At 34.6% G+C, this 26,843-nt stretch overlaps 1 protein-coding gene and 1 long non-coding RNA gene across 3 annotated transcripts; one reads left to right on the top strand and one right to left on the bottom strand.

The window, feature by feature from the left end:
* The first annotated feature begins 209 nt into the window (after window positions 1-209).
* Window positions 210-1,505, top strand: LOC122195753 (uncharacterized). The gene is made up of 2 exons (XR_006186452.2): window positions 210-811; window positions 1,156-1,505. It is a non-coding gene; the product is annotated as an uncharacterized LOC122195753 (long non-coding RNA).
* A 10,837-nt stretch (window positions 1,506-12,342) lies between these two features.
* On the bottom strand, window positions 12,343-18,059 carry LOC111890402 (delta-aminolevulinic acid dehydratase, chloroplastic). Of its 2 annotated transcripts, none has more exons than XM_023886523.3 (13): window positions 17,901-18,059; window positions 16,474-16,775; window positions 15,635-15,746; window positions 14,747-14,820; window positions 14,473-14,541; window positions 14,249-14,332; window positions 14,076-14,145; window positions 13,919-13,974; window positions 13,580-13,701; window positions 13,355-13,426; window positions 12,977-13,058; window positions 12,785-12,862; window positions 12,343-12,686 (listed from the first exon to the last, which is right to left on the bottom strand). In XM_023886523.3, exons 2-13 carry the CDS (start codon window positions 16,762-16,764, stop codon window positions 12,522-12,524), a joined length of 1,275 nt encoding a protein of 424 aa, XP_023742291.2. In that variant the 5' UTR covers window positions 16,765-16,775; window positions 17,901-18,059; the 3' UTR covers window positions 12,343-12,521. The 2 variants fall into 2 exon arrangements, with proteins under 2 accessions (XP_023742291.2, XP_023742290.2); XM_023886522.3 differs by having other exon boundaries at window positions 17,891-18,050.
* Between the last annotated feature and the right edge of the window lie 8,784 nt (window positions 18,060-26,843).

Raw genomic sequence — 26,843 nt, 5'->3', positions numbered from 1 at the left:
AAAATATTCTTAATTAAACACAATTCGATTATTAGCATTTTTCATGTTAAGCTTGGATTAGGTTTAGCCAAAGTCAAACTAGATATCCCATTAATATTTAAAAAATATTAAATTTCACACCATATATAGAAAAAGTGAACTAGTGGCCATGATACATTAACCACCATGCAATATCTCTTTTTTGTTGCAAAATGATGCAACTTCTACTTGCAATTCTTTGTGCTACCACCAACATTATATCAAGTTTCTCTGCAAAAGTCTTTCTATACAGTATTTTCTTTTATATTTTACGTAAAAATAACTTGTTTTTTTATCACTCTAACTATTTCGTCACCCAAAAGTATCATTATCCGTTGCTCCAAAACTTGCCCTTTATAAAGCAACCAAAGGATCTTTGGCTTTTGGAGAGATCTTTGCAATCAATTTGGCTCTTGGAATCCAAAAGTGAAGCAAAACAAATTGGCTTTTGGGATTTTATAAGAAGATTAGGCTCCTGGGCTATACACCATAGAAGCTTGGTTAGTGGAGATAGAGAGATGGCTAGGGAACGATGGAATACTACCAATGGGATCCATGGGCTTGATTCAATACTTGGTTTTTGGGCAGGTGTAATGATGTTTGCATTAGTCCTTTTTGCAGTCATAATCTTTTCATGTGCTGAAGGAGCGGAATCAAAAGACAAAAATGATGGCGGAGGAGACACCACGGCCTATGGTGGCAGTGAGTGTGTTGCAGGGTGTGGTGCAGGATGCGGTGGCTAGCTGGAAGTCCATTTGATCATAATTGACCAGTGCCAACGACTGAATGAAAGGTCTTGATAAATGTTTTTGTTTGCTATTGACATAATTAAAATTTACTTTCATTATTTTTGAACTGCGGTTGCAATTGGAAATGATGATTCAGGTAAGGGTAAACCTATTACTCGTATAATTTTTGATAATTAATTAGATATATCAGTCGTCAGATGTAAAATTTTAACATATAACTTCAACATTATTATAAAAGAGTACCAATTATTTTAATTTGAGAAGCCCAACTGTACAGTTTATAGGCAATATTGAAATTTTTATTTATTAATTCTCTTTTCGTTGAGAGAAATTCCCCTAATGCTGCTACTAACTAAAGTTTCAGCACGTTTTTCTTCATTTTTTTCAGGCCTTTTAGAAACGTCGACAGTCCAGTTTCAGGCCAACTTCATCAGTTCGTATCAGTTTTTTTTCATGGATAATGGATTTTTTACAAAAAAAAATAAGAAAAACAAAAAAATATGTTAATATTGATTACAATTACAAAATACAAATATAGTTTGGAAAATGAAGTAAATATAATTCTTAAATCTTTGTTTCTTCAATCATTAAAATATATACAATATTCAATCTTTAATCGTCCATGTTTTATATTTATTTGTCCTTAATAATTGTAAGTAAATTAGAACCAACATTATTGATTTCCTATTCCTTGGTACTTATTTGAATACGATTTTAAGCATCTAAGTGTTTTATCTACTATTTATAAGTGGTAAATGTGAGAATTGTTAAAAAATGTATAAACACACAAGATTATAACTTGAAAAGTGTCCTTAATTACTAGAAACTAGGTTGATACACAAAAATGTTACAACTCAATACCTCACTACAAAACCCTATTCTAATCTCCTTACAAATCACTCAAATTAAATAGAAACATACAAAGAACAGAATACAAGAGAGAGTATCACTATGTGTGTGTAAAGAGTTTCTTGACTTATAAGCCATCTAGTTGCGCATTCTCCATATAAATACCCGAGTCAAGGGTCGACTCATGGATCAAAAGATTTGGGTGTCTGTCAAATCGGGCAGTCGTGTCGTGTTTTTGTCTGATACGACAATGTTTTGTATAACACGAACACGACACGATACGATGTCGTGTTTTTTTTCATTAACACGAAAACGAACCAATTAAAACACGACAACACGACACGACACGACAAATATAATATTACATAACTATTAGTGTATTTCGTTCATACTTAAAGATATATAACACGACAAAAACGACAAACACGAAAAACACGACAACCCCATGCTTAATCGTGTCAATTTCGTGTCGATTTATGAACACGAACACGACATGACACGACATCGTGTTTTTTAATCTTGACACGAAAACGACACGAACACGAATTCAAATTTTGATTTCGTCCCGATTTCGTTTCGTTTTGTGTATTTTTGTCATGTCGTGTCATAAATTGACACCCCTAGGTGTCTAGCTATTCCATCGTCTTTGATGAAAATGAGCCGCAACCCACCACAATTACAAGATTTACACTTAATACCCTTTGAACATACTTACTTCATTATCGGTCCAAATAACTTACAAATAAACCCCTACAATAATAAAACATTAACAAACATATCTAATGCACTAATATAAAGAATGTTAAGTTTAAAACACTAAATATTGTATTATTTCAATACCTCCACTCAAACCTAACAAACCAATAGTATTAGTACATCTATCAAACCAATTCTCTTTAAGAGAAAATCATGTTGTGAGAAAACTAATGACTTGGTCAACAAATCTGCATTTTGATTTGAAGAGCTAATCTTTATGATTTTTAAAATACCATTTAATACCTTTTTACGAACAAAATGAAGATCTACTTCAAAGTCTTTTGTTTTATTATGAAACACATGATTTAACGCCAATTGGATAACACACTTGTTGTCACAAAAAGCATAAACATGGGTTAACTTTTTAATTCTAAGTCACATAATACCTTTAAAATCCAAATGTTTTCACAAGTAATAGAACTAAGAGCTTTATATTCAGACTTAGTGGAAGATCTTCAAACAATTGACTGTTTCTTGCTTTTCCATGAAACTATTGAATTACGAATATAAATAAGATAACTAGTAATAGGCCTTCTTGAAGAAAGACAGTTTGCCCAGTCAACATCCACAAATCCATTTAACCCAAAAGTATTAGATTTTGTTATAGCAACTCCTTTACCAGGACTACCTTTGAGATACCTTAATAATCTAATGACAACATTTAGATGAGATTTTTTAGGTTTGTGCATGAACTAACTTAAATTTTGAAATGAATAAGAAATATATGGTCTTGTTCTAGTTAAATAAATCAATTTTAAAACCAACTTTTGAAATTTGGTTATATTATCAAGAAAGTAATCTTTATCACAATCACGACTGACAACAAAATTTGCTTCTAAAGGAGTTTTAATTGGTTTACAACCCAGCATGTCAATTTCATGTAACAATTCAAGACAATACATCATCTGATTAAGAAAGACACATTTTTCTGTATTGATTACTACTTCTATTCCAAGAAAACCTCTCAACTTACCGATATCCTTAATTAAAAACTCAGTTTTAAGAAACATTTTTACCTTTTCCAGTTCATTATTTTTACTACCAGATAATATTACATCATCAACATACACTAAAAGTATAATAATTGAGTGATTTTTTGTACAAACAAATAATGAATAATCATTATCACTTTGATGAAAACAAAAACTAAACAAAGAGAAACATAACTTCTTATTCCACTTTCTAGGTGTTTGCTTCAATCCATACAATGATTTAACAAGCTTACAAACCCTAACGTCTCTTTTTGTGTGATATGCTCAAGGCAATGTCGTATAAACATCCTCTGAAAGATCGCCATAAAGGAAAGCATTCTTATTATCTAATTGATACAAAGGCCATGATTTATGGACAGACAAAGAAATAACAATACGAACATTCATAATTTTAACAACAGGAGAAAACGTGTCTTGATAATTAATTCCTTTTCTCTGGTTATAACCTTTTGTAACCTATTGGCTTTTCTATTATTTGATAATTCAGTAATGTTCCATGTATGATTCCTATAAAGAGCCTATATATCATCATTCATGGCCTTTATCTAATTTGGATTAGAAGATGTTTCTTCATAATTCCTTGGTTCTATAGTTTTGTTTAAGTTTGAGGCAAAACATATAGTTTCATTATTTAGAATATAATAATTAACAACTTTTCTATCCCTTTTTTATCTTTTTCTTCAACAACATAATCACTAAACTTAACAGGCATTCGGGTTTTTCTCCTAGACATGGAGCACCGCAAAGAATTACTAAGAGTAATTAAAGAATCAGAGTGATTATTTCCCTCATAAAAATTGATCTTATGTACTAGGCATTGACTCACCAGTTGGAGGCACATGTGCCTTGCCAGTCTGGTTGCTGACTAGACTGCTAACAATCTCACCAAGGGATTGAGTTACACTAGAACCATTGAAATGGCGGTTAACACTCTAGTCATCAAGATTTATAGTATCATTCATATATTCAAATGTATTTAAATCATCACAGGAAAAAAAAGTCATGTGTGTTAGAAATATCAGGTATTTTATCCAGAGTTGTTTCAACACAAAAGGAAAAATAGATTTATAAAACTTCACATACCTAGAAATAAAAATAGAATTAGAATTAAGACTTAACAATTTATAATCTTTAATAAGACTTAACCATGTGGAATACATTTTTATCCCTTTCAGAAAACTTATCAATTTTATTAACTTTATTAGTAAAACATAAACTTCCAAAAACTCTTAGAAATTCAAATTTAGAAGTCCTTTTAAACACTAATTCATATGAAGACAATCAGTTTAATACAGAATTTGGCATTCTATTAATCAAAAAATAAAAGTAAGAAGTGATTATCCCTAATATTTAATAGGAAGACCAAACTGAAAAAGTAAAGACCTAGCAACATTAATGTGACAACCCGAAATTTTTTTTCTTTGAAAGCTTAGTCAGTCCACTCAACTGAGTGTCAAACTCATTAGTAATGAGTTCAAGCCTTGTTAAAGGTCATTTTAAGGAGTTTATCCTAGTACACTTAAGGAATAAGTGTTGGGATGTACCTACTAAATTCATTGAGCATCATCAAAGCCCCCTGGGTTCGTTAACTCGAAGTTTCCTAATCATGTCTACAAGTTGGACAAGGCGTTGTATGGGTTACATCAAGCTCCTCGAGCGTGGTATGCGAATCTTACAAAACACTTGCGAGAGCATGGATACTCTCGTGGCACTATCGATCAAACTTTATTCATCAAGCATGTAGGTAATGATCAGATTCTAGTCCAAATATACGTTGACGACATTATCTTCGGGTTTACCAGTCCACAACTATGCAAAGAGTTTGAAGGCGTTATGAAAAAGAGGTTTGAAATGAGTTCGTTGGGTGAGATGACCATGTTTTTGGGGCTTCAGGTCAAACAAAATTCAACCGGAATCTTGCTCCATCAAGCTAAGTATGTGGAGGATATTCTTGAGAAGTTCAGGTTTCAAGACGCAAAACCTGCATCGAGATACTGATGCCCGAAAGACCCATGCTGAATCCAAATACTGATGGCGAATCCGTAGATCAGACACACTACAGATCGATGATCGGATCGTTGATGTATCTTACTGCAAGCCGTCCAGACATCATGTTTGCAGTTTGTCAATGCGCACGTTATCAGGCTAATCCTAAACTTTCACATCTTATTGCTGTCAAAAGAATTTTTCAGTATATCAAAGGCAGCCCAAAATTAGGTCTTTGGTATCCGAAAAATAAAGAATTTGATTTATATGCTTTTACTGACAGTAATTATGGAGGCTGTGAGCTTGACAGGAAATCTACATCAGGAGGATGTCAATTCCTCGGAGACAGGTTGGTGTCATGGCAGTGCAAGAAACAGCATACCGTCTCAACCTCAACAGCAGAAGCAGAATACGTTGTTGCATCTGCTTGTTGCTCTCAAGTTATCTGGATCCAACATCAGTTGTTGGATTACGGTTTGAATTATCTAGAAACCCCCATCTACTGTGATAATGAGGCTGCGATTCAAATTGCTAAAAATCTTGTCTAACATTCCAAAACCAAGCATATCGATATCAAAATTCATTTTATCAAAGATTGTTATGAGCTTTCGCTCATCCGTCTGGAACAAGTTCCCACTACTAATAATGTGGCGGATCTGTTCACCAAGCCCTTTAACAAAGCTCAATTTGATGTGCTTGTGGGATTTTTGAAAATGATCCGTTTTGAGGATTAAATTTTTATTTTAGGTTAGGTTAGTTTAAATTTGCGCATTTTAGTGATTTCATTCTCACCCATGCACAAATTTAGGGGGAGAAATAAACAAAAACCAAACAAAAATTTCAAAAATCCAAAAAATTAAAAAATCAGAAAATCAAAAATATGTTGCTAATAGTTTTGCTTGTAGGTGATGTGTTGGGAAGTGATATTATCAAGTGATAACAGGCAATCTAAATCTGCGTAACATACCAAAACTAAATCATCTACGCTCTGTGATTCGATGCGCCGGTAGGCACGAAAGATTCTAAATGGACTTGACTAGGCAGAGTTGAACTTAAGGAATTCAAAGACTTGACAAATCTTTACCTAGCTAAATCCGTTTAGCCTGACAATACGACGCTCGGATAGGTTGAGTAGGGAGATATACATGGGAACCTACTAGTCACATTAAAAGAACTCATATCTAGAACTGTAGATTAACTTTTCCTCGATGTGCGGATTTTGTTCTTAATTCTGGTATTGATAGGGTGACTGGGAAATTCCGATAAATTAGGTATGTAGAAGATTATTTTCTTTCTTTCTGTCTGTTAGTCATATGTTGCTCCCTCTGCGTGATCGAGAGATCCGACCTAGACTGTAACATATGCAACTCTATCTCTCTACATCTTCCCTCTATGCAATTCTTTCTATCTGTTAGCCATATATTGTCTTCTTTGCGTGACTTTCAATCCGACCTAGTACAGTATATGCATCATTCTTCTTCTCAATCCCTCTAAAAACTTCAGTTAGTCATATGTTTCACCCTCTGCGTGATTGGAAGAGATCCGACCTGGGTGTATAGCATATGCATTCTAAATCTATCTTCTCTCTTAATAATTGTCTGCTCACCCGATGTAAGGAGTATTCTGGAAGTCCTTGATTACTGGAACATATTAGGAAGAGGGAAACATGTTCCAGTACAATTAAAATTGAACATTTACAGATTGTCTGTAGATCTCGTTGCTCAATTTAGGTGGATAACAATATCCCTGGTCGTCGTCGGCTAAATGGTCCCTAGGAAATTTATCTAAGCATATAGGATCAAAATATCTTGTCGTTCTTAGCTTGTCCAAATTCATCACAAAGTTTTCGTGTTTAAGTGGATCACAATACCGGCGATCAACCAGACATAGACATGAAGGTAGAGGTACCGACAAGTGGATTAGGGCTGTCTAACAACTTTGATCTCAGTGTTACAAAATTATATTCAGTGATTGTTGAGATAAGTTTGGTCTGTTTTTATTTTATTTTATTTTTATTTTTATTTTATTTTTAATTTTTATTTTTATTTTATAATTATCAAAATTTTAATTTTTCTTAATTCTTAAATTTTGGAAATTAATTTTATTTTATTTTTAGTTTTAGTTTATGTTAATTTTAATTTTAATTTTTAATCCTCAAAAGATTTTATTTTTGAAAAATTTTGGGATTTGGATTGTGCCTTACACTGTGTCGATAACAGCTTAAAACTAACAGAGTATATAAGCAAGGGTTTTCAGCCGAAAACTCTTCTACTCCTCATTTTCTTCTTTCCGGCCGTAAACTCTCTCCCACTCTCTCTCATCTTGAAAAAAAAAATTGGTTTTTTTTTGTGAAATTGCTCGGTTCATTTCAAAGGTAAGCCAAAATCGACCATGAATATGTGTTTATTTCATGAAATCAACGGGGATTGGGGCTTCAATCGAAGGAAAACGGATTTTCAGAGCTTACGGTTGGAGCTTACGACCAAGGAGCTTACGGCTGTAAACTCCGTTTGCGGCCATGAGCTTACGGCCATGAGTTTACGGCCGTAAACCCTAATTTGAACGTAAACTCCAGTTTGGTAAAAATTATTTTTGGGGCCAAAAATTAAGTTGATTAAATAAGAAAACCATAAAACATTAATTGCTCTAATATCTTTGTTTTCTTACTTGGCTCGGTTTCGTGCAGATCAAATGGCTAACCTGAAATTTGCGGACATGCACAATTTGGCTATTATACTGGCGGATCCTCCTGTTGCTCATGGAGAGTTCAAGTCGATGATCCACAAGCTGAGGGAATGCTGCTTAGCCTCTGCTATCTCGATGAACCCTGTCGTTTATCAGAACAGCATCAGCGAATTCTGGAAGACTGCCAAGATAAAAAAGGATAATGATGGAGCAGTTACTATTGAAGCATTCGTGAAGGGATGCAAGATTGAGATAACTGAACAATTCATCAGAGAAACCTTGCTGATTGATGATCAACCTGGTTTTCCTACTGAGATTGGGATCGAAGATGTCCAAAAGATTCACAAAAAGATGGGTTATGAAGGCGATTTTCCTCCTACTGTGAAGAAGCTTCTGCCACCGTACTATAGATTTTTGGCTCACGTCTTTGTGAGCTGTATTTCTAGCAGAAGGTCTGGTGCTGACGAGATCTCACTGAGGAATACGGGAGCCATTGCTTCACTTGCTATAGGGATAGACTTCAATTTCTCGAAGTTTATCTTAGACGAATTCGTGGTAAACATCAACGCAATAACCCGGGATACTTTCCTAATGTATCCTAGGTTCATCCAAAGGTTCATTGACATACAATTCTCGGAGATGGTCAAGGAGGGAGATACCTTAGACATGAAGTCTCTAGGTCCACATACTGTTGAGCTAATCAAGCAGAATCGCAAGGGAAAGGTTGTATTCCAATGAAAGTATCCACTTGTGAAGTTTGGAAAATTTGCTAAATTAAACGAAGCATCCGAGTCTCATGGATCTTCTGACAAGTTATCTTCTGAACCTACGTCTTCAGAGAGAGTGATTTTAGATGATGACGTCATCACGGTGTCAGAACACGGTGAAGAAGAAGATACAACAGTTCCTGATGCACTTGTGGCTGAGGAACATGATCTGACATTAGTGCATGTTCAAAGTAACTACAGTGAAGGTACCATGGAGCATGAGACAGAAGTCATGGAAGGTGAAAACGACTTTCTTGATGATCTCGACCTTACTGGCTATGACAAGGATGATATTACATTTACCCTTGAGAGCAATGCAAACCTACTGTCAAAAGAGAATCTCGACATATTTTTTGACAATGTCCATGATGTTGCTCATCCAGCAACGGAGATACGGGAAACGGAATATGTTCTCGAATCAACGCCTCTTTCTACCAAACAAGTGGTTGACACAACAACTCCTATGGAGACAGTGTTAGGGATTCATCCCCTTGACATTGTTTCTCCTAAAACAGAACCACTTCAGAGTGATCATACAACAACCCAGACTTCTCAACCTCCTCTGAAAAGAAGAAGACGTGATCCCAGACAAGGGATTCTTGATTCTGATATACTTCAAGGTCTCCCAACATAACCATCAACCACTACTCCTATTGTTTCATCAAGACCTATCAATGAAGGACCTAGCACCACCTATGAAGCTGGTGGTTCTTCAACTCCCGCTGGATTCTTTTCTCCCAGGCCTGATCATGATGTTGCCTCTGTGAGGCCTGCCATGCATTTGGCTCAAGAACAAAGCTCAATTCCTTCCTCCCGAGCCAAGGGAATTTCTATTGGAGAAGGTCTTTCAAGAGAAGATAATCCCACGCTTATTGGTCTTGAAACGGAGATAAATGTGCTCAATCAGAAGAATATTGAGCTTGACATTCAGGTGACTGGTCTTTTGACTGAAAACTCCAAGCTCAAGATTCAAGTTGTTAATTTTGAAGAAGACAAGGTGTTAAAGACAAAGCAAATTACTGATCTTCATACTCACTTCAGTCTTCTCACTGCAAGTTACTACGACTTAAAGAAGAAGTTGGAAGAAGAACTTGGAGATAAGTTTAAGTCGTCTATCGATGAGCCCAGAATTTATATCCCTAATCAAGATGCCCCCATTGTTCCTGCATCTGCTCAAACTCCTCGAGTTGTGGATCGATTCGATAAGGAACCAGCTCAAGCTCCAAGTGTGGTAGCTCTGAAACGTGCCAAATTGGCCAAGGCAGCTGAGAAAGGTCAACTTTTGTTTAAAAGGAGCTCGGATCAAAATACTCATGGGGATCAGCCTAACATCACTGTTACAGATCTTGGAGAGAATCGCTTTAGAGATGTATACGGTGATAGGTCAGGGATTATCTCATGGGGCTTTCACGACACTTTAAATATGTGGATCGTGAGACAGAAGAGTGGCAACACAGAACTGTATAAAGATGCTCATGACTTCCATTCCTGGATCAGGGTTGACCTTTCAGAATTATCAAAGGCTCCTTTTGCGAATCCCTCTCAAAATCCCAAGGCTACACAATTCAAGAATTTCTTGGAAGATCAAGTGCTTAAGGGTTTTCCTTCAATGAAGACTGCAGAGTCGATTATTAAACTATACCCAAGTGTACTTGATCCCAAAACCAATCAACCTATTCGATTTGTGATGTGGCCTGCTGCCAATCAAGTAAAGCAGATTCCTATTCTTCATAATCATTCAGATGGATCTCTACGGCCCATGCTTTACTGGGTGTTTGATGAAACTACAGCCTCTGTTGTCATAAAGCTTGAAAATGGATGCATTCGTTTATATGAAAAAAGAGCTTTGCTTCAGTTTGGGAAATAGGATATACATCAGTTGAACCTTCATCAGATCAAGGTTGCAGAAGACATTTTTGAGCCAGCTGCCAAAGAATATACGTCTATGGTTGCCGATATCATTAGCAAACGGATGTGGAATGGGGCAATGGGGAAGTCAAACGTGATGGTGGTCGACAAAGATTGAGCTCAAGCTAGCACCAAACCAAGGGGGAGATTGAAGGGTCCAGTTAGTGGTTTGGTCTAGGCTTTCAATTGTAATAGTTCATTTGAGTCTTTATTGTGGTTTAGTAGGTTGTTTTGGTGTTTATGGCCTTGTAGTGTGTTTACGGTCGTAAACCTAGTTTTCGGCCCAAGTCCCCTATAAATAGAGGTTGTGTAGGTAATTATTGGTTGTTGATACTAGAGAGTTCACGGTCACTGTAAACAAGTTGTACCCGACGTTTTTCAGTTATAAAGTGTGTGCAAGCTTGTTTCTATTTTACTTCTACTCCAATTCTTGTTCTCTTTGATTGTTTGATTATTTGATCACTGGTAAGATCTGTTTTTCAGGACCTTACAGCAAAGCAAATACTCTGAATGTGATTTTGAGAACCACGCATCCTCTGTTCAAATAGGCGAGTGTGTAGGCTTGTTTCATCCCTTATCTTTCAATAAGCCCTCTAAATGCTTAAGTTTAAGAAAGCCTTATGGTGCATTTGATTGTAGAAAAAATTTCAGTTTTCTAAGGAAATTTTCCAAGAAAAATGTTCAGTTTTCTATGAAAATTTTCCAAGAAACATTTTTAAAGTGCGTTTGGTTGTGGAAAACTGTTTTCCTTTTGTATGAAAATGTTGTCAGAAAATAGGGTTGAGTTTTCATTTTCAATTTTCAATGAAAACGCATTTGGTTGGAACAGGTAGAGTTTTCATTTTCTATCTTAGAAATTTAAAAAACTTTGGAAAACTGTAAAAATCACTTTTCTAATTTACATATAATTTGGAAAACTGGAATTTTTCATTTTCTTAAAAAACTTTGGAAAACTGAAAGAACCAAACGCATTTTCAAAATTTCCGTTTTTCTTGGAAAATTTTCCTAGAAAACTGAAAATAAATTTTCCACAACCAAATGCACCTTTAGTTTGGTTGTGGAAAATTTATTTTTAGTTTTCTAGGAAAATTTTCCCACACCCACCCTACCACTACTACCATTTTCTAAAAATGAAAATCGACAGAAAAAATACACATTTAAGCATGTTTTCTAATTTTCTAAAATTAAAAATGAATAATGAATAATTTTAACTAAACGCGTTTTCTAAACTTTCCAATGAAAACTGAAAACGAAAAACAAGAACTAAAATGGGAAAACAAAAAACGGAAAATGAAAAATGTTTTTCCGTAAGTAAACGCAACCTTATAAACTCACAAAACTTTCTTCCTCCCACACCTAAGTACAAGGAAGCTTAATTTACCCACTCACAAATTTTTCTTCTAAAATTTCCAACACTACTTGTTACGAACCCGAACAATTACGTATCAAATTAAAAATTATTCTACAACAACGCAATACCCATGCATCATGATGAAAACAAAACAAAACAATACAATGATGATTGGAAAGAAGCACAAACTAATACCAATCTAGTGTGGTTGAATAGTCCAAACAAATTTTGTTGTTGGGAGGTGGAGGTGGAAATTGCATGGGATGATTGTATGAAGACAGTTTGAGCTAAACAAACATATACTAACCACAACAGTAATATAACTACATTAACATAAAATAAAACACAAATTTTCTTCTCCTCTACTTTGATGTATAATAGCAATTAATAATAAAAAAAACAGAATAGAATTACGAATAGCCGTCTGTCAAGAAACTCGGTGGATACACTGTCTCACTTTTCACTTTTCACCACACAAGGATCGTGCAGCTTGTAATGCAAAATACGTGAGGATGATGTCAGCCCCAGCACGCCTCAGACACATGAGTGATTCCAGCATTACTTTTTCCTCATCAATCATTTTTAAAACACCCCCTGCTTTTATCATCGAGTATTCTCCAGAAACCTATAAAAAAAAAAAAAAGGACCAACACAATATGATTTTACAAATTTGCCCCCTCGTTTAACGGAAAAAAGAAAAACATGGGATCTGACTAAAACTACCTGATATGCAGCGATTGGCAGTGGAGAGTTGTCTCTGAGCAACCTTATCACATCTAAGTATGGCAAGCCTGGTTTTACCTGTGCCACACAATCTCAATTAAATGCAAGAAATACCAATGTACTTTCTATAATAAACAAGTGAATTAAAGTGCATTGCTATTTTATGCATTTAAACCAGAAGAAAAAACCAACCAGAAGGATATCGGCCCCTTCAGACTCATCTGCACGCAATTCGATCAGCGCTTCTCGATAGTTTGCAGGGTTCATTTGGTAACTTTTGCAAAAATGCCACACAGAATAAATAAATACACTACTTTAATCATATAAAGAAGAAAAGGGCTAAATACCCAAATATAGCATTGCACTTATTATATGTTTTTTTTTTCTTATTAGGACATTTACTTTAACAAATCTACCGGATTATAGCAGTGAAAATTACTTTTTGGTGGATCTTTAAAGTACAATGTTGTAAGTATGATTCTATAAGAAACAAATCAATGGAACTATGTTGCTCTTTCTTGCATTTAACCCTAAAAAAAAAGTTAATCAAAAAGGAAAAACATAACATACGTTTTCTTGTCTCCAAAACGTGGATTTGAGTCTAAAGCTTCTCGAAATGGACCATAAAATGAGCTTGCATACCTATAGCCAACAAAAACAAACATAGAAAAGCTTGTCATTCTCCATCTCTTGGTTGTAGAAAAGACGCAAATGCCCTTCTCATCCTGTTTTTGTTGGGACAATATTTAGAGGAAATCAAATTCTATATAAATAAGGTTAGATTAGAAAACTTACTTTGCAGTATATGACATGATAGAAACATTCTGGAAGCCTTCAGCATCAAGAGCTGACCGAATTGCCCCTACACGCCCATCCATCATGTCACTCGGGCTTACCACATCTGCTCCAGCACGGGCCTAGATTTAAAAAAATAAATAAATAAATAAATAAATAAACTTTTTCTATTAAGTAATTCTTTTTGCACTAAATCAAAAAAGAAACACACACATATATATATATATATATATATATATATATATATATATATATATATATATATATATATATATATATGGCTTAATGGATTAAATCAAAACTCAAAAGTTCAAATGGTCTGGTGATTAAAGAAAATACCTGTGAAACAGCCTGTTTACACAACTGATGCACAGTCTCATCATTCATTATAACTCCTGTGAAATGTAACATACATGAAAAATGAGGGCAAATTTGTAAAAAGTTTAGACTTCTGATTTCCTTAACTTTCTCTATTAAGTCAAAAGGAAACACTTACCATCTTCTCTGACAATACCATCATGCCCATCTGAAGAATACGGGTCTAGAGCAACATCAGTGTAGATGATCTGTCCATATGATTTCACCAAAAGGTAAATATAAATATAATATATAAATATAATTACTTTTAGTAAAAACTAAAAAGAAAATAGGTTGAATGTAAATTCTTACAAGATCAGGGTACTTGTCTTTAAGCAACCTAATTGTTCGAGGTACTAATCCGGAATCATTATATGATTCATCTCCTGTAGGAGTCTAAAGAGGCAAAACACAATCATAATGTAACATTTTTTTTTCAAAATTTTCAATGTCTTAATAATGATAATAATAATAATAATAATAATAATAATAATAAATATATGTTGTTTAGCCCATTTAAGAAAATAGATAGCAACCTTTAATGCATCTGGAACTTTTGGGAAAAGCACAATACTGTTGACCCCAACATCACGGGCCTTTGCCACCTGTACAAAGTATACTGTTATCACAAAGCTATTATTTCATTAATATCAATTTGCATAGTTCATAATTAGAATGAAATAGATATAGATATGTTATAATATAATTAAAGGCTGCACAAGCTTCTTAAGGCTATTTGATCATTGGGGTGAGGAGGGTATTTGTGTCTTTTGCACAGTTTTTCGGTGGGAGATAAAATAGATAAGGGACCTCTTCTAGAAGCCCATGTCTCCATCCAAGCCTATAGCAACCAGGCATGGCACCAATTGGTGTGTCCTCTTCGCCTGAAAATCCAAAAGAAGAATGAGGAAATTATGCAATAAAAATATTAATAAAAAAAATATAAGAAAAATTTTGGTTTTGTTCCTTTTTTACTCAATGGAATAAATGGAGACATGACTTATTGTGGTGAACTATATCAGGGTATTTCTTTTTTACTTAAAGGTTGATCTCATAAAAGACCTTATATTTTGTGTATTGTCTTTGGATTAAACCTCATCTTTATTTTTTTCATGAAAAAGACCTTATATTTTTTCATTTTTTCAGAAAAAAAAAAACCCTCAACTTTGTCTTTTTTTCCGGAAAAAACCCTCAACATTCTAAATGTTTCCAAATAAACCCTCAACTTTCTTTGTTTTTCCTGAAAAAAACCCTCACATTTTACAACTTTTTTTAGATAAAAATGGCTAAAAGGGTCAAAACACAAAATATAAGGTCTTTTATGAGATTAACCCTTTACTTAATACAGAAAGAATGATCTAATACGGAAAGTCAATGAAATGAGGCTTTCCACATTAAGTCATAACTTTTTACAAATTTTCATCATTTATTTTTCAAATGTTTTTTAAGTTTCATTTATCCAAACAACACTTATCCATAAAACACTTAATGGAGAAATAATAATAATAATCTGGTATGCTACATATTGGCATTTCTTTTAAACTTAATGCAAAAAGAACAACTTAATAGTTAATACAGATATTCAAAGGAAGAGAGGTTTTCCTCATTTAGTTTTTCTTCCTTTTCTATAAGTGTGCCCTGATTTTCTCAAATACTTTTTAGATATCATTTATTTAATGGGGAAAAAAGGATTTTGACCTTCATGAATAAAAAGAGGGTATACAAAATTTGCAGGGGATAAGCTTGTTTCTTGGAATGCAGATCTCAAGACTGGTGACCTTCGATTACGACGTGGCCTTCTATTAATATCCTTCATAAATTATAAAGAAAATAAATAAATAAATAAAGGTCAGGAAGAGTACAACAAAATTAAGAGAAACTAAATTTCCAATAAAGGCTAAATGCAAGAAATAGGCATGTACTATAGCATCCTACTTTTGTTTCTTTCTATCACAACATTGTACTTCCAATTTTTTTCTTGTTAAAGCATGTTAGTTTGAAAAGTATACACAATTATAACATTATGTTTTCAAAATGAATTTCTTATTAGAACTTTATACTTTAAGATCTATCTAATTATATCAGTGAAAAACTGAAGATTGCTTTGTATTTGGATATAATTGGTAGATTTGTCAAAGTATGAAAATAGGACTCTGTAATAAACAAATCAATGAAAGTATGTTGCTATTTTAGAATCTAACCCTTTCCATTAAAATACTTTATTAATATAAGACCAATCAACTTATCTACCAATTTATTTCACAAAAGGAAAAGTAAAGATTATGAACTCTAGCATTTTCCATGATCAAATTCAATTTTTTATAGTTATTGCATGAACTAAATATTAGATAGCTGCCAACAAAACCTGTGGTTTCTGAGACATAATGTAATAAGTAGGAAGCTATTTTGTTCGTTATAACAGAGTAAAGATGCAAAATATCATCAATTATCAATAACATTTTGCAATTATATATTGAACCCTTGAACAAATTCAAATCCATAAGTTTGACAATAGTGAAACTGAGGTGAGAACTTACAAGTGAAGGAACCACCGGAGTGCCAGCTGGCGATGAAGGAGTGGCTGGCACTGGAGGTGCTTCAGGGATGTTTCCGGCAACAACAGCGGCTTCACATTCGGCATCACTCCTACCCATCTTTTTCATGGGTCCATCATTAATTGAAGCCTTTAATACAAGCATACGCCTATGTGGCAAAGTAGAAGGTGATGACTGAATCGGAAGGGTATTTTTGAGATTTCCATAAGTCCGGCAATCTAAACCCCTAATTGTTCCAACATTCAATGGCATATTCACTATAGAGGAAGCCATACCTATAAATTCTGCAAAAAGGTATCAGAAACAACTTAGGAGACAAAGTTTGCAAGAAAACAGTAATACCAAAGGTTTTCAGAATTCAAGATCTGACACATTGAGAAAAAAAAGATCTAAAATATAAAGAGTTAAGCAAATCATTCATCAATACAGTTTCAGTTGAATAAAACAGCAAGGAAAACAAATAATCAAAAATAATACCAATAATGAGAACAGAAGCACAAAGTGAATAGCCTTTACCTTTTATAAATGAAATCTTTCTCAATTAACTAATGTAAACATAAATGCCAGTTGCAATAATATGTTGCATAATTCATGCCAGATAACATGTATTGGTAAAAAGGTGAATATTGTTGCATAAGTAAGCATTTAATTGATGGCACGTCATGAGGTATGTCGTGCAAGTTACAATGTTGCATATTTTGATCTTAGAATGAAATCGAGTAGAATATTTGTCTAAAAAATGAAGCTGTTGCATAAATTGGGAAAAGGGTGAAACATATTTGCACAAACAAGCAACTGACCCTAGATAAAAATTAACAATTTCATTCGGGAATAAAGTATATGATCTTATTGTATATCTTACCTGCATTTTAACATCATAAATAGGCATATTCAACTATGAAATATAATACCTAATGAGTTTGTATTAAAACAAGATATATAAGTCAGATTTGCATTCTAAATATACATCCTAATACCTCAATGCGTAACTTCCAGTGTGATATTACATACAGGTGGTCAAAGATCCATGAAGAACATACACTATGTGAACGGACTCTTGATGCTAGGTAGTTGACGCAACAAGTTCGATTAGTCAATGTTGAAGAGTGAAAGAAGCAGCTTAAGATCTCATTTATGCTATGGTAATTCTTAACATAAAAGACAAAAGCAATACAACCACAATATGTTTAATCTAATAATTACAGAACATAAATGCACTCGAGAGACTAATACATAAACGTTAACCTCAAACTGCAAGATATTATCCCAATGTTAATTTTTGATTAATAGATAAATCAAATGCAGTTGTAGACCCCGTAATACGTCAAGTCCCCAACACAATTTTAACAAACAGTCACTTTAACTCCGAGTACAGAATCAACAGGATCGATACGAATACCTAAACTTACGATCGGGAGGAAGAATACAGGAGGGGAGAAGCAGGAGCTCCGGCGTAGACCTTCGCCCTCGACGTGACGCTGAGGCAACGGTAGGGAGACTAGAGAAACCGTATGTTTGGTAAGGGTGAATGAAAGCGTACAAAGATGGTGTGATCGTTTTAGATTAGATTTTGTTTTTATCTTGTGTTATTTTACCACTAACTTTTTAAAATTTATGAAGTTGCAACGAAAGTCACATTTTGTAAAAAAATGACACTAAACTCGGGTTTTTTTGGTATTGAAGTTTTAGGGAGTGGGTCGCTAGAAGGGACTCGATAGCGCGCTAGCCTCGCTACACACTGCTCCTGGCGCACGTCAGGGAGCTCGCCGGCCAAGGATCGCTACACCCACAACAAGAAGAGAGAGAAAGAAGTTTGGGTTGTGATTAGTTATGTCTATTTTGTTTTTGTTTTTTTTTCAAAATAAAACCTATTAAAATCATATATTACCACTTCCTGTATTTTTTCAATTAATACATGCTAAGCTTATGTGACAATAAGAAAAACTTATGTGACAGTAGAAGAACTCACCTAACAATAAATATGTTACAAATGCTACCACTCATTTGAGCTTAATTATTGTTGAATTGTTTCCTTGGATATTCCCATTACTAATTGAAGATTTGTGCAAAAGGAAAGCTTATATAACTTTTATGGGTGTTATATATTATGTTTGATGTGCATTATAATGCGACTAATTTTATTGAAATAAAAAATATGAATTTTTGTCTAGGTAAAACATAGACACTTTGGTTTCAACAATTGTCTATGCAAAAGACATTAATTTTCTCCTCATGCAAAGGGCATAAATTCTCTCCTCGCCAATGAAATAGTCAAAAAAAGAGTTTTAGTTCGGTCATATATTTGTGTAACAAATGCAGGCTTAGTGCCTATGAGGTGAATAGGACCCACAATAGGAGTTGGACTAAGGCTTATATCAATTAGGCAAATTTTGTAATTTGTTATCTCATCGAAAAGTTTTTAATCTCTCATTTATACAAAAGATATAAATGTCATACATCATTAAGAATAGTCTTAAAAAATTTGTCATGCTAGTATGGTTTTGTCATATATATATATATATATATATATATATATATATATATATATATATATATATATATATATATATATATATATATATATATATATATATATATATATATATAAAAGGAACATAGAATGTTTTTTAATTGGTCAAGTGTCAATCTAGTTAATACACTTTGATAAAATGAAAACACTATCGGCCAGATTCTCCGCCGAAATATTCTCCTGAATCGGAATAAAATGCACGCTCTTGGTCAATCGATCCACGATGACTCATATCGAATCCACCTCGCGCATCATCCGAGGCAATTTGGTGATAAAATACATTAAACTCTTCCCATTTCTAAACAGGAATGCCCAACGGCTCCATTTTGTCGTGGGGTTGTTGATGCTCGACCTTGACTTTCCTGCAATTCAAGCACCTCTCCAAATATCATGCCACATCCCGCTTCATGCATGGCCACCAGTAGTCAAATTGGAGATCTCTATACATCTTTGTTGCTCCGGAATGAATAGAGAGTCTCTACTTGTGCGCCTCTTCCATCAAAAGCTGACATACACCACCCCAATATAGAACCCACACCCTCCGATGAAGGGTCAATAACCCACGATTATCATAATAAAAAGAAGCCACCTGACCCACTATACGCTCGCTCTTCTGGTGCTCTTCCTTCATAGCCTCAACCTGAGCCACTCAAATCTGCTCTAAGAGTGGGATAATCACTGTCATCCTCAAACACACATCCTTGATCGGGGCAACAACCGCCTTGCGGCTAAGAGCATCGGCCACCACGTTAGCCTTTCCTGGGTGGTAAATGTTATCATAATCATAATCCTTCACCACATCAAACCACATTCGTTGCCTCGTGATCATATTCAGCTAATCCATCAGATACCTCAGACTCTTGTGGTCCGTGTAAGTAGTACAACGAACTCCATAGAGGTAATTCCACCAAATCTTGATGACGAAAACCACAACCCCAACTCCAAATCATAAATAGGATAATTCGCCTCATGAGGCTTCAGCTGCCTCGAAGTGTAAGCAATCATATGAACCCGCTGCATCAACACTACACACAAACCCGTGATCGACACATCATAATATACCACAAAGTCCTCAACGCCCTTCGGCATGGTCGGAATCAGCGCCTCACACAATATTTGTCATAGAGTCTTAAATTTTGCATGTTGCTCAGGCCCCCAACGAAAAGTGACAGTCTTCTTCGTCAACCTGTTCAAAGGAACCGCTATCTTGGAGAAATCTTGAATGAATCTCCGATAGTAACCTGCCAATCCAATGAAACTCTAAATCTCAGATAGAAACCTCATAACTTCCCACCTTATCACCGCTTCAACCTTGGCCGGATCGACTAGAATACCGTTTTGGTTGACAAGGTGCCCCAAAAACTGCACCTCATGCAACCAGAACTCACACTTGGAGAACTTTGCATACAATCTCAGAGTCTCCAATACATCCCTCAGATGCCCCTAATGTTGCTCCAAGGTCTTGGAATAGACCATGATGTCATCAGTAAACACAATCATAGACCGGTCCAACATAGGCTTGCATATGCAATTCATGAGATCCATGAATGTGACTAGAGCATTAGTGAGCCAGAAGGGCATCACTACGAACTTATAATGACCATAACGAGTTCGGAAGGCCGTCTTCTGCGTATCCTCCTCTTTGACCCTCTTCTGATGATAATTCGAACGCAAATAAATCTTGGAAAATCAAGATGTACGCTGGAGCTGGTCAAATAAATCGTCAATCCTCGGGATCGGGTAACGGTTCTTTACCGTTAGCTTATTCAACTCCCGGCAGTCGAGACACATCCGATATGACCCACCCTTCTTCTTCACAAACAAGATCGACACTCCCTATGGTAAACTACTTGGCCGAATAAATCCCTTGTCTAATAGCTCATGCAATTGTGTAGACAATTCCTACATCTGTGGAGGTGTAAACCGATAAGGTGCTTTGGCTATCAGAGCCACACCAGGAACCAAGTCAATCTAAAATGCCAGCTGCCTCTCCAAAGGCACACCGAGAAAATCCTCAGGAAACACATTTGGGTACTCCCGAACAATCGGTACATCATCCACAGTCGCCTTACCCTTCACCTCGGTATCCATAACATAAGCAACAAATCCAACACAACCTTGCTGAAGGTAACGTCTGGCCCGAGCCGTTGAATAGAGAGTCATCCCACACTGAACACCCTCTCCCTAAATCACCAAGTCTCCCGCACTTGGGGTCCGAATACGCACCAACTAATGCTCGCAGTCAATCATTGCCAATTGGGGTTCAACAAATTCATCCCCACAATAACCTTGCTCTCACGCATAGGAATAGGAACCAAATCAATCGGGTACCGCTAACTAAACAACTCCAAAATACGTCCCTGATGGACCTTCGATACCCACACAGGACGATCATCAGCAGTCTCTACCTCTAATGGACAATCCAGCTCCCTCAGAGCATCAAAAAACCTCTTATTGAGTGCAAGAGATATAAAGGATCGGGTAGCCCCCGAATCAAACAAAACCAAGGAAGAGATACCATTCACAAGGAACAAGCCTAAAATAAAGAAAAAATATAAGCCTGAAAAATTAACATAAATAAAGACATAAGGAGAAGATACATGCCCATCACCACATTTGGTGTTGCACGAGCCTCCTTGGATGTCAGCTGAAATGTCCAGCTCCTCAAAACAGGCGCCTCCAACTTGCCCCGTCGGCCATCCATGATCCCTAAAGTTGTCGGAGCGGGTGCTACCTCTCCGACACTATCATATTGCATGAACATTGTGGTCACTTTTCTAGGTTTTAATGAAGGTTCAACACAGTACTCACAAGCATTACTTGACTTCGTCAAAAAGCAAAATCGAGAAGCTTTTATGTTTCCAACAACTAACGACGTGAAGATGGAGTTCCTTAAGTTACTCATGAAGAATTGAAGTGTCGCTTGAACAATTGACGTGTTATCATTTTATGTGTTATTGTTTGACATTATGTGTTATCATTTTATGTGTTTTCGTTTGGCTTTATGTGTTATCCTTGTTAGTGTTATTGTTTGATGTTATGTACTTGGCTTTTTATATGATGTGTTACCATTTAACATTATATATTGTTTTTGACATGATTTGTTATTATGTAGGATGAATAGTGATGACTCTGATTTATATGATGATAATGAAGAATATTGTACGAAAGATGATTTAGAATTCAAAAGATTATGTGGATTAGCTGTCACGTGGATAATAATTGTTCACAAGATGCATAACATACGTACACCATGTCACACATCGGATCACACAAGGAACATATTTATTAATGACATTTTAAATGAGAGTGGTAGGCGGTGTTACGAAATGTTTAGACTGCATGTACCCGTATTTAGACAGTTATGTTTTTATCTTGCTACAAATTACGGGTTGAAAGGTACACACCATATTTCTATTGAAGAGTAAGTAGGAATCTTATTAATAGCTTTGGCTCATGGATGTACAAATAGGTTCCTGCAGGAAATTTTTAATCATTCGGGGGAACAATTCATAGGCATTTCCATACTGTTTTGATAGCCGTTCTCAAGATGAGTGCCGACATAATCAAGCCAGACCCTAACTATAATGATGTCGTACCCGAATATATATTAAAATCCAAATTATTATCCAATGTTCAAGGTATTATCTAATGTTATAGTTACTTTAATGTTAGTCACACTTTAACAAATGAATTAATCATGATTTACTTTTTTTATTTGTAAGATTGCATTGACGCTACAGATGGGACACACGTGAGGGCATCGTTTCCACAATCTGAATAAGCGAAATACATTGGTCGAAAGGGATATGTCACACAAAATATCATGGTTGTTCGTGATTTTAATATGTGTTTTACATTTGTGTTGGTCGGATGGGAGGGAACCGCACATGACACAAGAATTTTCAATGAAGCCTTACGGAGACCGGAGCTTCATTTTCCACATCCAACGGGGAATTAGTATATATTTTTAATAATGAAAGTTGTATGTTTTTCATACTTGATTGAAACATATAACAAATGTTTGCTTTATATACAGATAAATATTATGTTGTTGATGTCGGCTACCCGAATACTAGAGGGTTTCTTGGTCCATACAAAGGGAGGAACATTCGTTATCATCTACCAGATTTTCGATGTGGACAAACTACTGCAATGTGTAATCCTCATGGGCCGAAGGAGTCATTTAACTATCGTCACTCATCATTGCATAATATCATTGAACGAACTTTTGGAGTGTGGAAAGCTATGTGGACGTTATTAAGAGATATGCATGTTAATTACACATACGAGCACCAAGTATGGATAGTGATAACATCAATGGCGGTCCATAACTATATAAGAAAGGCCGGTAGATTTGATGAAACATTTAATAAAATCTAAGCTAGGCATGGTTCAAATAAAATGCTCTGTCGTGGTTATCATCACTATAATTTACAATTTTGGTCCTCTGGAGATTTCGAAACATTGTCCATTGTCCAGTTGATTACAAATCATAATCCTATGATTTCTACTTTGTAATATGTTCCTTATCTAGCACCTATCTAATTTTTTAATAAAATTTTGCACTTCCAAAAAAATCCAATACAACTATGACAACTTTTTTAGTGGGCATCTTCTCTTTTTATTTAAAAATATACCAACCCATATGTATATTTTATGATTTGTATAGTCCCACACAATGAATAAGTATGGTTGGTTTATATAGAGCTTCAAATCATCCATTTTTTGATGTCTAGATAAACAATTACCAAAATAACTTAACAATTACAATTAAAATCTTGGATTCAGAACTTAACAAATTATAAAATATGCATATAGGTTGGTATATCTTTATATTTGAGAGAGAAGAGAAGATACCCACTAAAAACAGCTGCCAAGAACTAAACAATTATAAATTAATGCCAAGCAAACAAAGGGTTAAAATCTTGAAAGTAACACTAAACATTTTAGTGTTCTACCAAAAAAGTCACAAAGACAAACATTAAGGTTGTCAAGATTAGGATCTTACATAGGAACGTTTTCGTTTTACAAGATTGTAATCGTAAGATCGAATCGGATCGTAAGATCTTATAAAAACATTTTAAAACATTAAAAATATAGGGAGAATTTCATATATGCCCTTCCTGAACAGCTAAATATCGTATTTGCCCGGCCTAAACTTGAAATATCATATATGCTCTTCTTAATGTTTTTTAATATCATATATACCCAAATCTATTTTTTGATAATTTTTATTGATTTATAATTGTTTTTCTTAATATTAATTCATTATAATGAAAAATCATTTTGAATGGACAATATTACCCTTCCTTGTCTTATTGCTACAATAGATCAAGTTTTCATCTATATCACAAAATTAAGTTCAACCCTAATACTTTCGATCATTGCGTCCATCGCTGCTTCCGATCAATAGCTGCTTCCAATCGGTGCTCTCCTGTTTTCGCGCACATACTCACACAATCAACAGGTAAATAAAATGCGAATCCAATCCCTTTCCTCCATCGGCATGAGATCGCATTCACCATCAGGTAATCGCCTCTTTTTGTCAATTCAACCCGATTCTGTTCTTGATAATGTGTCCTCCTTCAAATTCCATCATCTCCTCCTTCAAATAGTCACGTTTGATTTTTTTTCTCGATAATGTGTGATTGTGCACCAAACCTACACTCCGGGTATTCGATGAAAATCCAGACAAAGTAATTATATGTATGTGTCATTAGTGTTTGTGTTTTGAGTTTTCACATCGTGATGCAATGTAATCTGTGTGAGCTTCATTGTGAATTGAGTATATATATTTTCTGATTTTAATTCGTTATTCGTGGAGAAATAGTCAAAGAAGCCATGGAAGTTGCAGGTTTTCAAATTGCTAAGTTTTTAGAGCAAGACATAGCAGTATAAAGGAGTAAAAAAAGCTGCTATGAATCGATTGAATCCTCTCTTTTAATTGTTAAAAGAGTAAAAAAAGTTGTTGTGGGTTTAGAGCAAAGATAAACTACTATCCAAATTGACTATTGGTTATGATCCAAATTTAACTGGTCCAAGGTGAAATATGTCATTCATATCGACGTTTCAATAGATTCACGTGAACATATCATACAACATCAAATACAAAATTAAAGAAAGGCAAAATAGGAAGGAAAAATAGGAATAGGGTCGTTTTGCCTTTACCTGATGCGTGGAAGTGATGTGATAACAGAGGAAGGAGCAATTGGTCGGAGTATCGAACATGGGAGTAGCGGACATGGGAGTAGCGTTCAGAATTGAAGGCTCCAACGTGAAATAAGAAATCAGGTTTCGATCGTATTGTATTATGTATTCTGTAGTATTGGAGTTTACAAGAAAGGGTATTATTGTCCATTAAGTGTTTATATTTCATTATAATGAACTAATATTAAGAAAAACAATTATAAATCAATAAAAATTACCAAAAAATATGATATTTAGCTGTTTAAGAGGGCGTATACGAAATTCTGCCAAAAATATATTTTTATCAACCTGTTAAACATTCCGCTAACAATAAATAGTTTAAAACATAAAAATACATATAAAATACCTCATTAAACAATAAAAAATTCACCAAGGGTATTCTACCTAGTTAGTCAAAGAAAAATATTACAACTTTTAAAAAAAAAAATATAGTAACGATCCCATGATCGATTTTACAATCGTACGATCCAATCCTATGATACTATCGAAAAACAATATTAGTAAGATCGTATGATCATATAATCGATCAGAATTCTGAACAGTTAAAACTCAAAACTATAAATATACCCAAACAATAAGTTATTTTTTTGTTTGCTACATTCTAACTCATGTACTCAAAAGTGGTGTCGTTGCAGCAAGTATCTCTTTCACTTTTGCTACAAAAAATCAATGTCTCTAAAATCTGGAAGGCAAAATTGGACTTGGTTTTGCCCAACCCCATAATAACTCGAGATAGGAAATTAGCCTCTAAGCAATGACGGACCTTAGTGGAGCCCAAGGTCCCGTGCCACTGCTCTGATTCCGGCACGTAGTGTAAAAAAAATTGTTTTAATGTTTTTTCTATTAGGTGCATACGAGGGTATATATATATATATATATATATATATATATATATATATATATATATATATATATATATATATATATATATATATATATATATATATATATATATATATACCCAGAGTAGCTGGACTAAAACTTATGCCCTCCTAATACCTATACCCTGGGCTTAGGCCCAATAGGTAGGGTGGCCTTGCAACTGTAAATGTTACATTAAGTTTTTTGCAACTATAATATCATGTGTGGTGGTCGAATTCTTCACCTTTGTTCATACAAGCTTTAATCAAGTCTATTCATGTAGTTTTATAAGTATATTAGAGCTTATTTCAACAACTTTTTCCGTAACTTCTTATTACCTATTTATCAACATTGCTAATTCCAATTTATTACAAATTTCATCAACAATTTAATATCACTCATTTTTTTAACATGTTCCATGTTCTAAAAAAATAGAAATGGAATATTTACTCGAATGATGAATCTTGTGCATTTAACGGAATCTTACTCAAATTTGGTTACGGCATGCTAGTCTTAACGATTGGATATAAAAATACAATTGGATATAAATATACATCAATGAAATATCATGTTAAGGTCTTAGAATCACCTTTCTACATAACCATATTTTCCTTTTGCACAAATTTGGCTTGACCTCATCTTAATTAGTGAAATTCGACTACAAATCTTATATATATAGGGGGTAAACTACAAAAATCATCAATGGTCTATGTGCTAGATGATTAATTTGATCTTTTTAACTTATAAAATT

The sequence above is a fragment of the Lactuca sativa genome, chromosome 8 (assembly GCF_002870075.4).
Source record: "Lactuca sativa cultivar Salinas chromosome 8, Lsat_Salinas_v11, whole genome shotgun sequence".
Classification (NCBI taxonomy): domain Eukaryota; kingdom Viridiplantae; phylum Streptophyta; class Magnoliopsida; order Asterales; family Asteraceae; genus Lactuca; species Lactuca sativa.
This window is presented reverse-complemented; position numbering and strand designations above follow the sequence as displayed.

Coding starts and splice junctions, on each gene's coding strand:
- LOC111890402 (XM_023886523.3), bottom strand. CDS start 16,764: ATGGCTTCCTCTATAGTGAATATGCCATTGAATGTTGGAACAATTAGG. Junction 14,333..14,472: donor AAGTTCCAGATGCATTAAAG/GTTGCTATCTAT, acceptor TTGCCTCTTTAG/ACTCCTACAGGAGATGAATC. Junction 14,146..14,248: donor AAGACAAGTACCCTGATCTT/GTAAGAATTTAC, acceptor TCATATGGACAG/ATCATCTACACTGATGTTGC.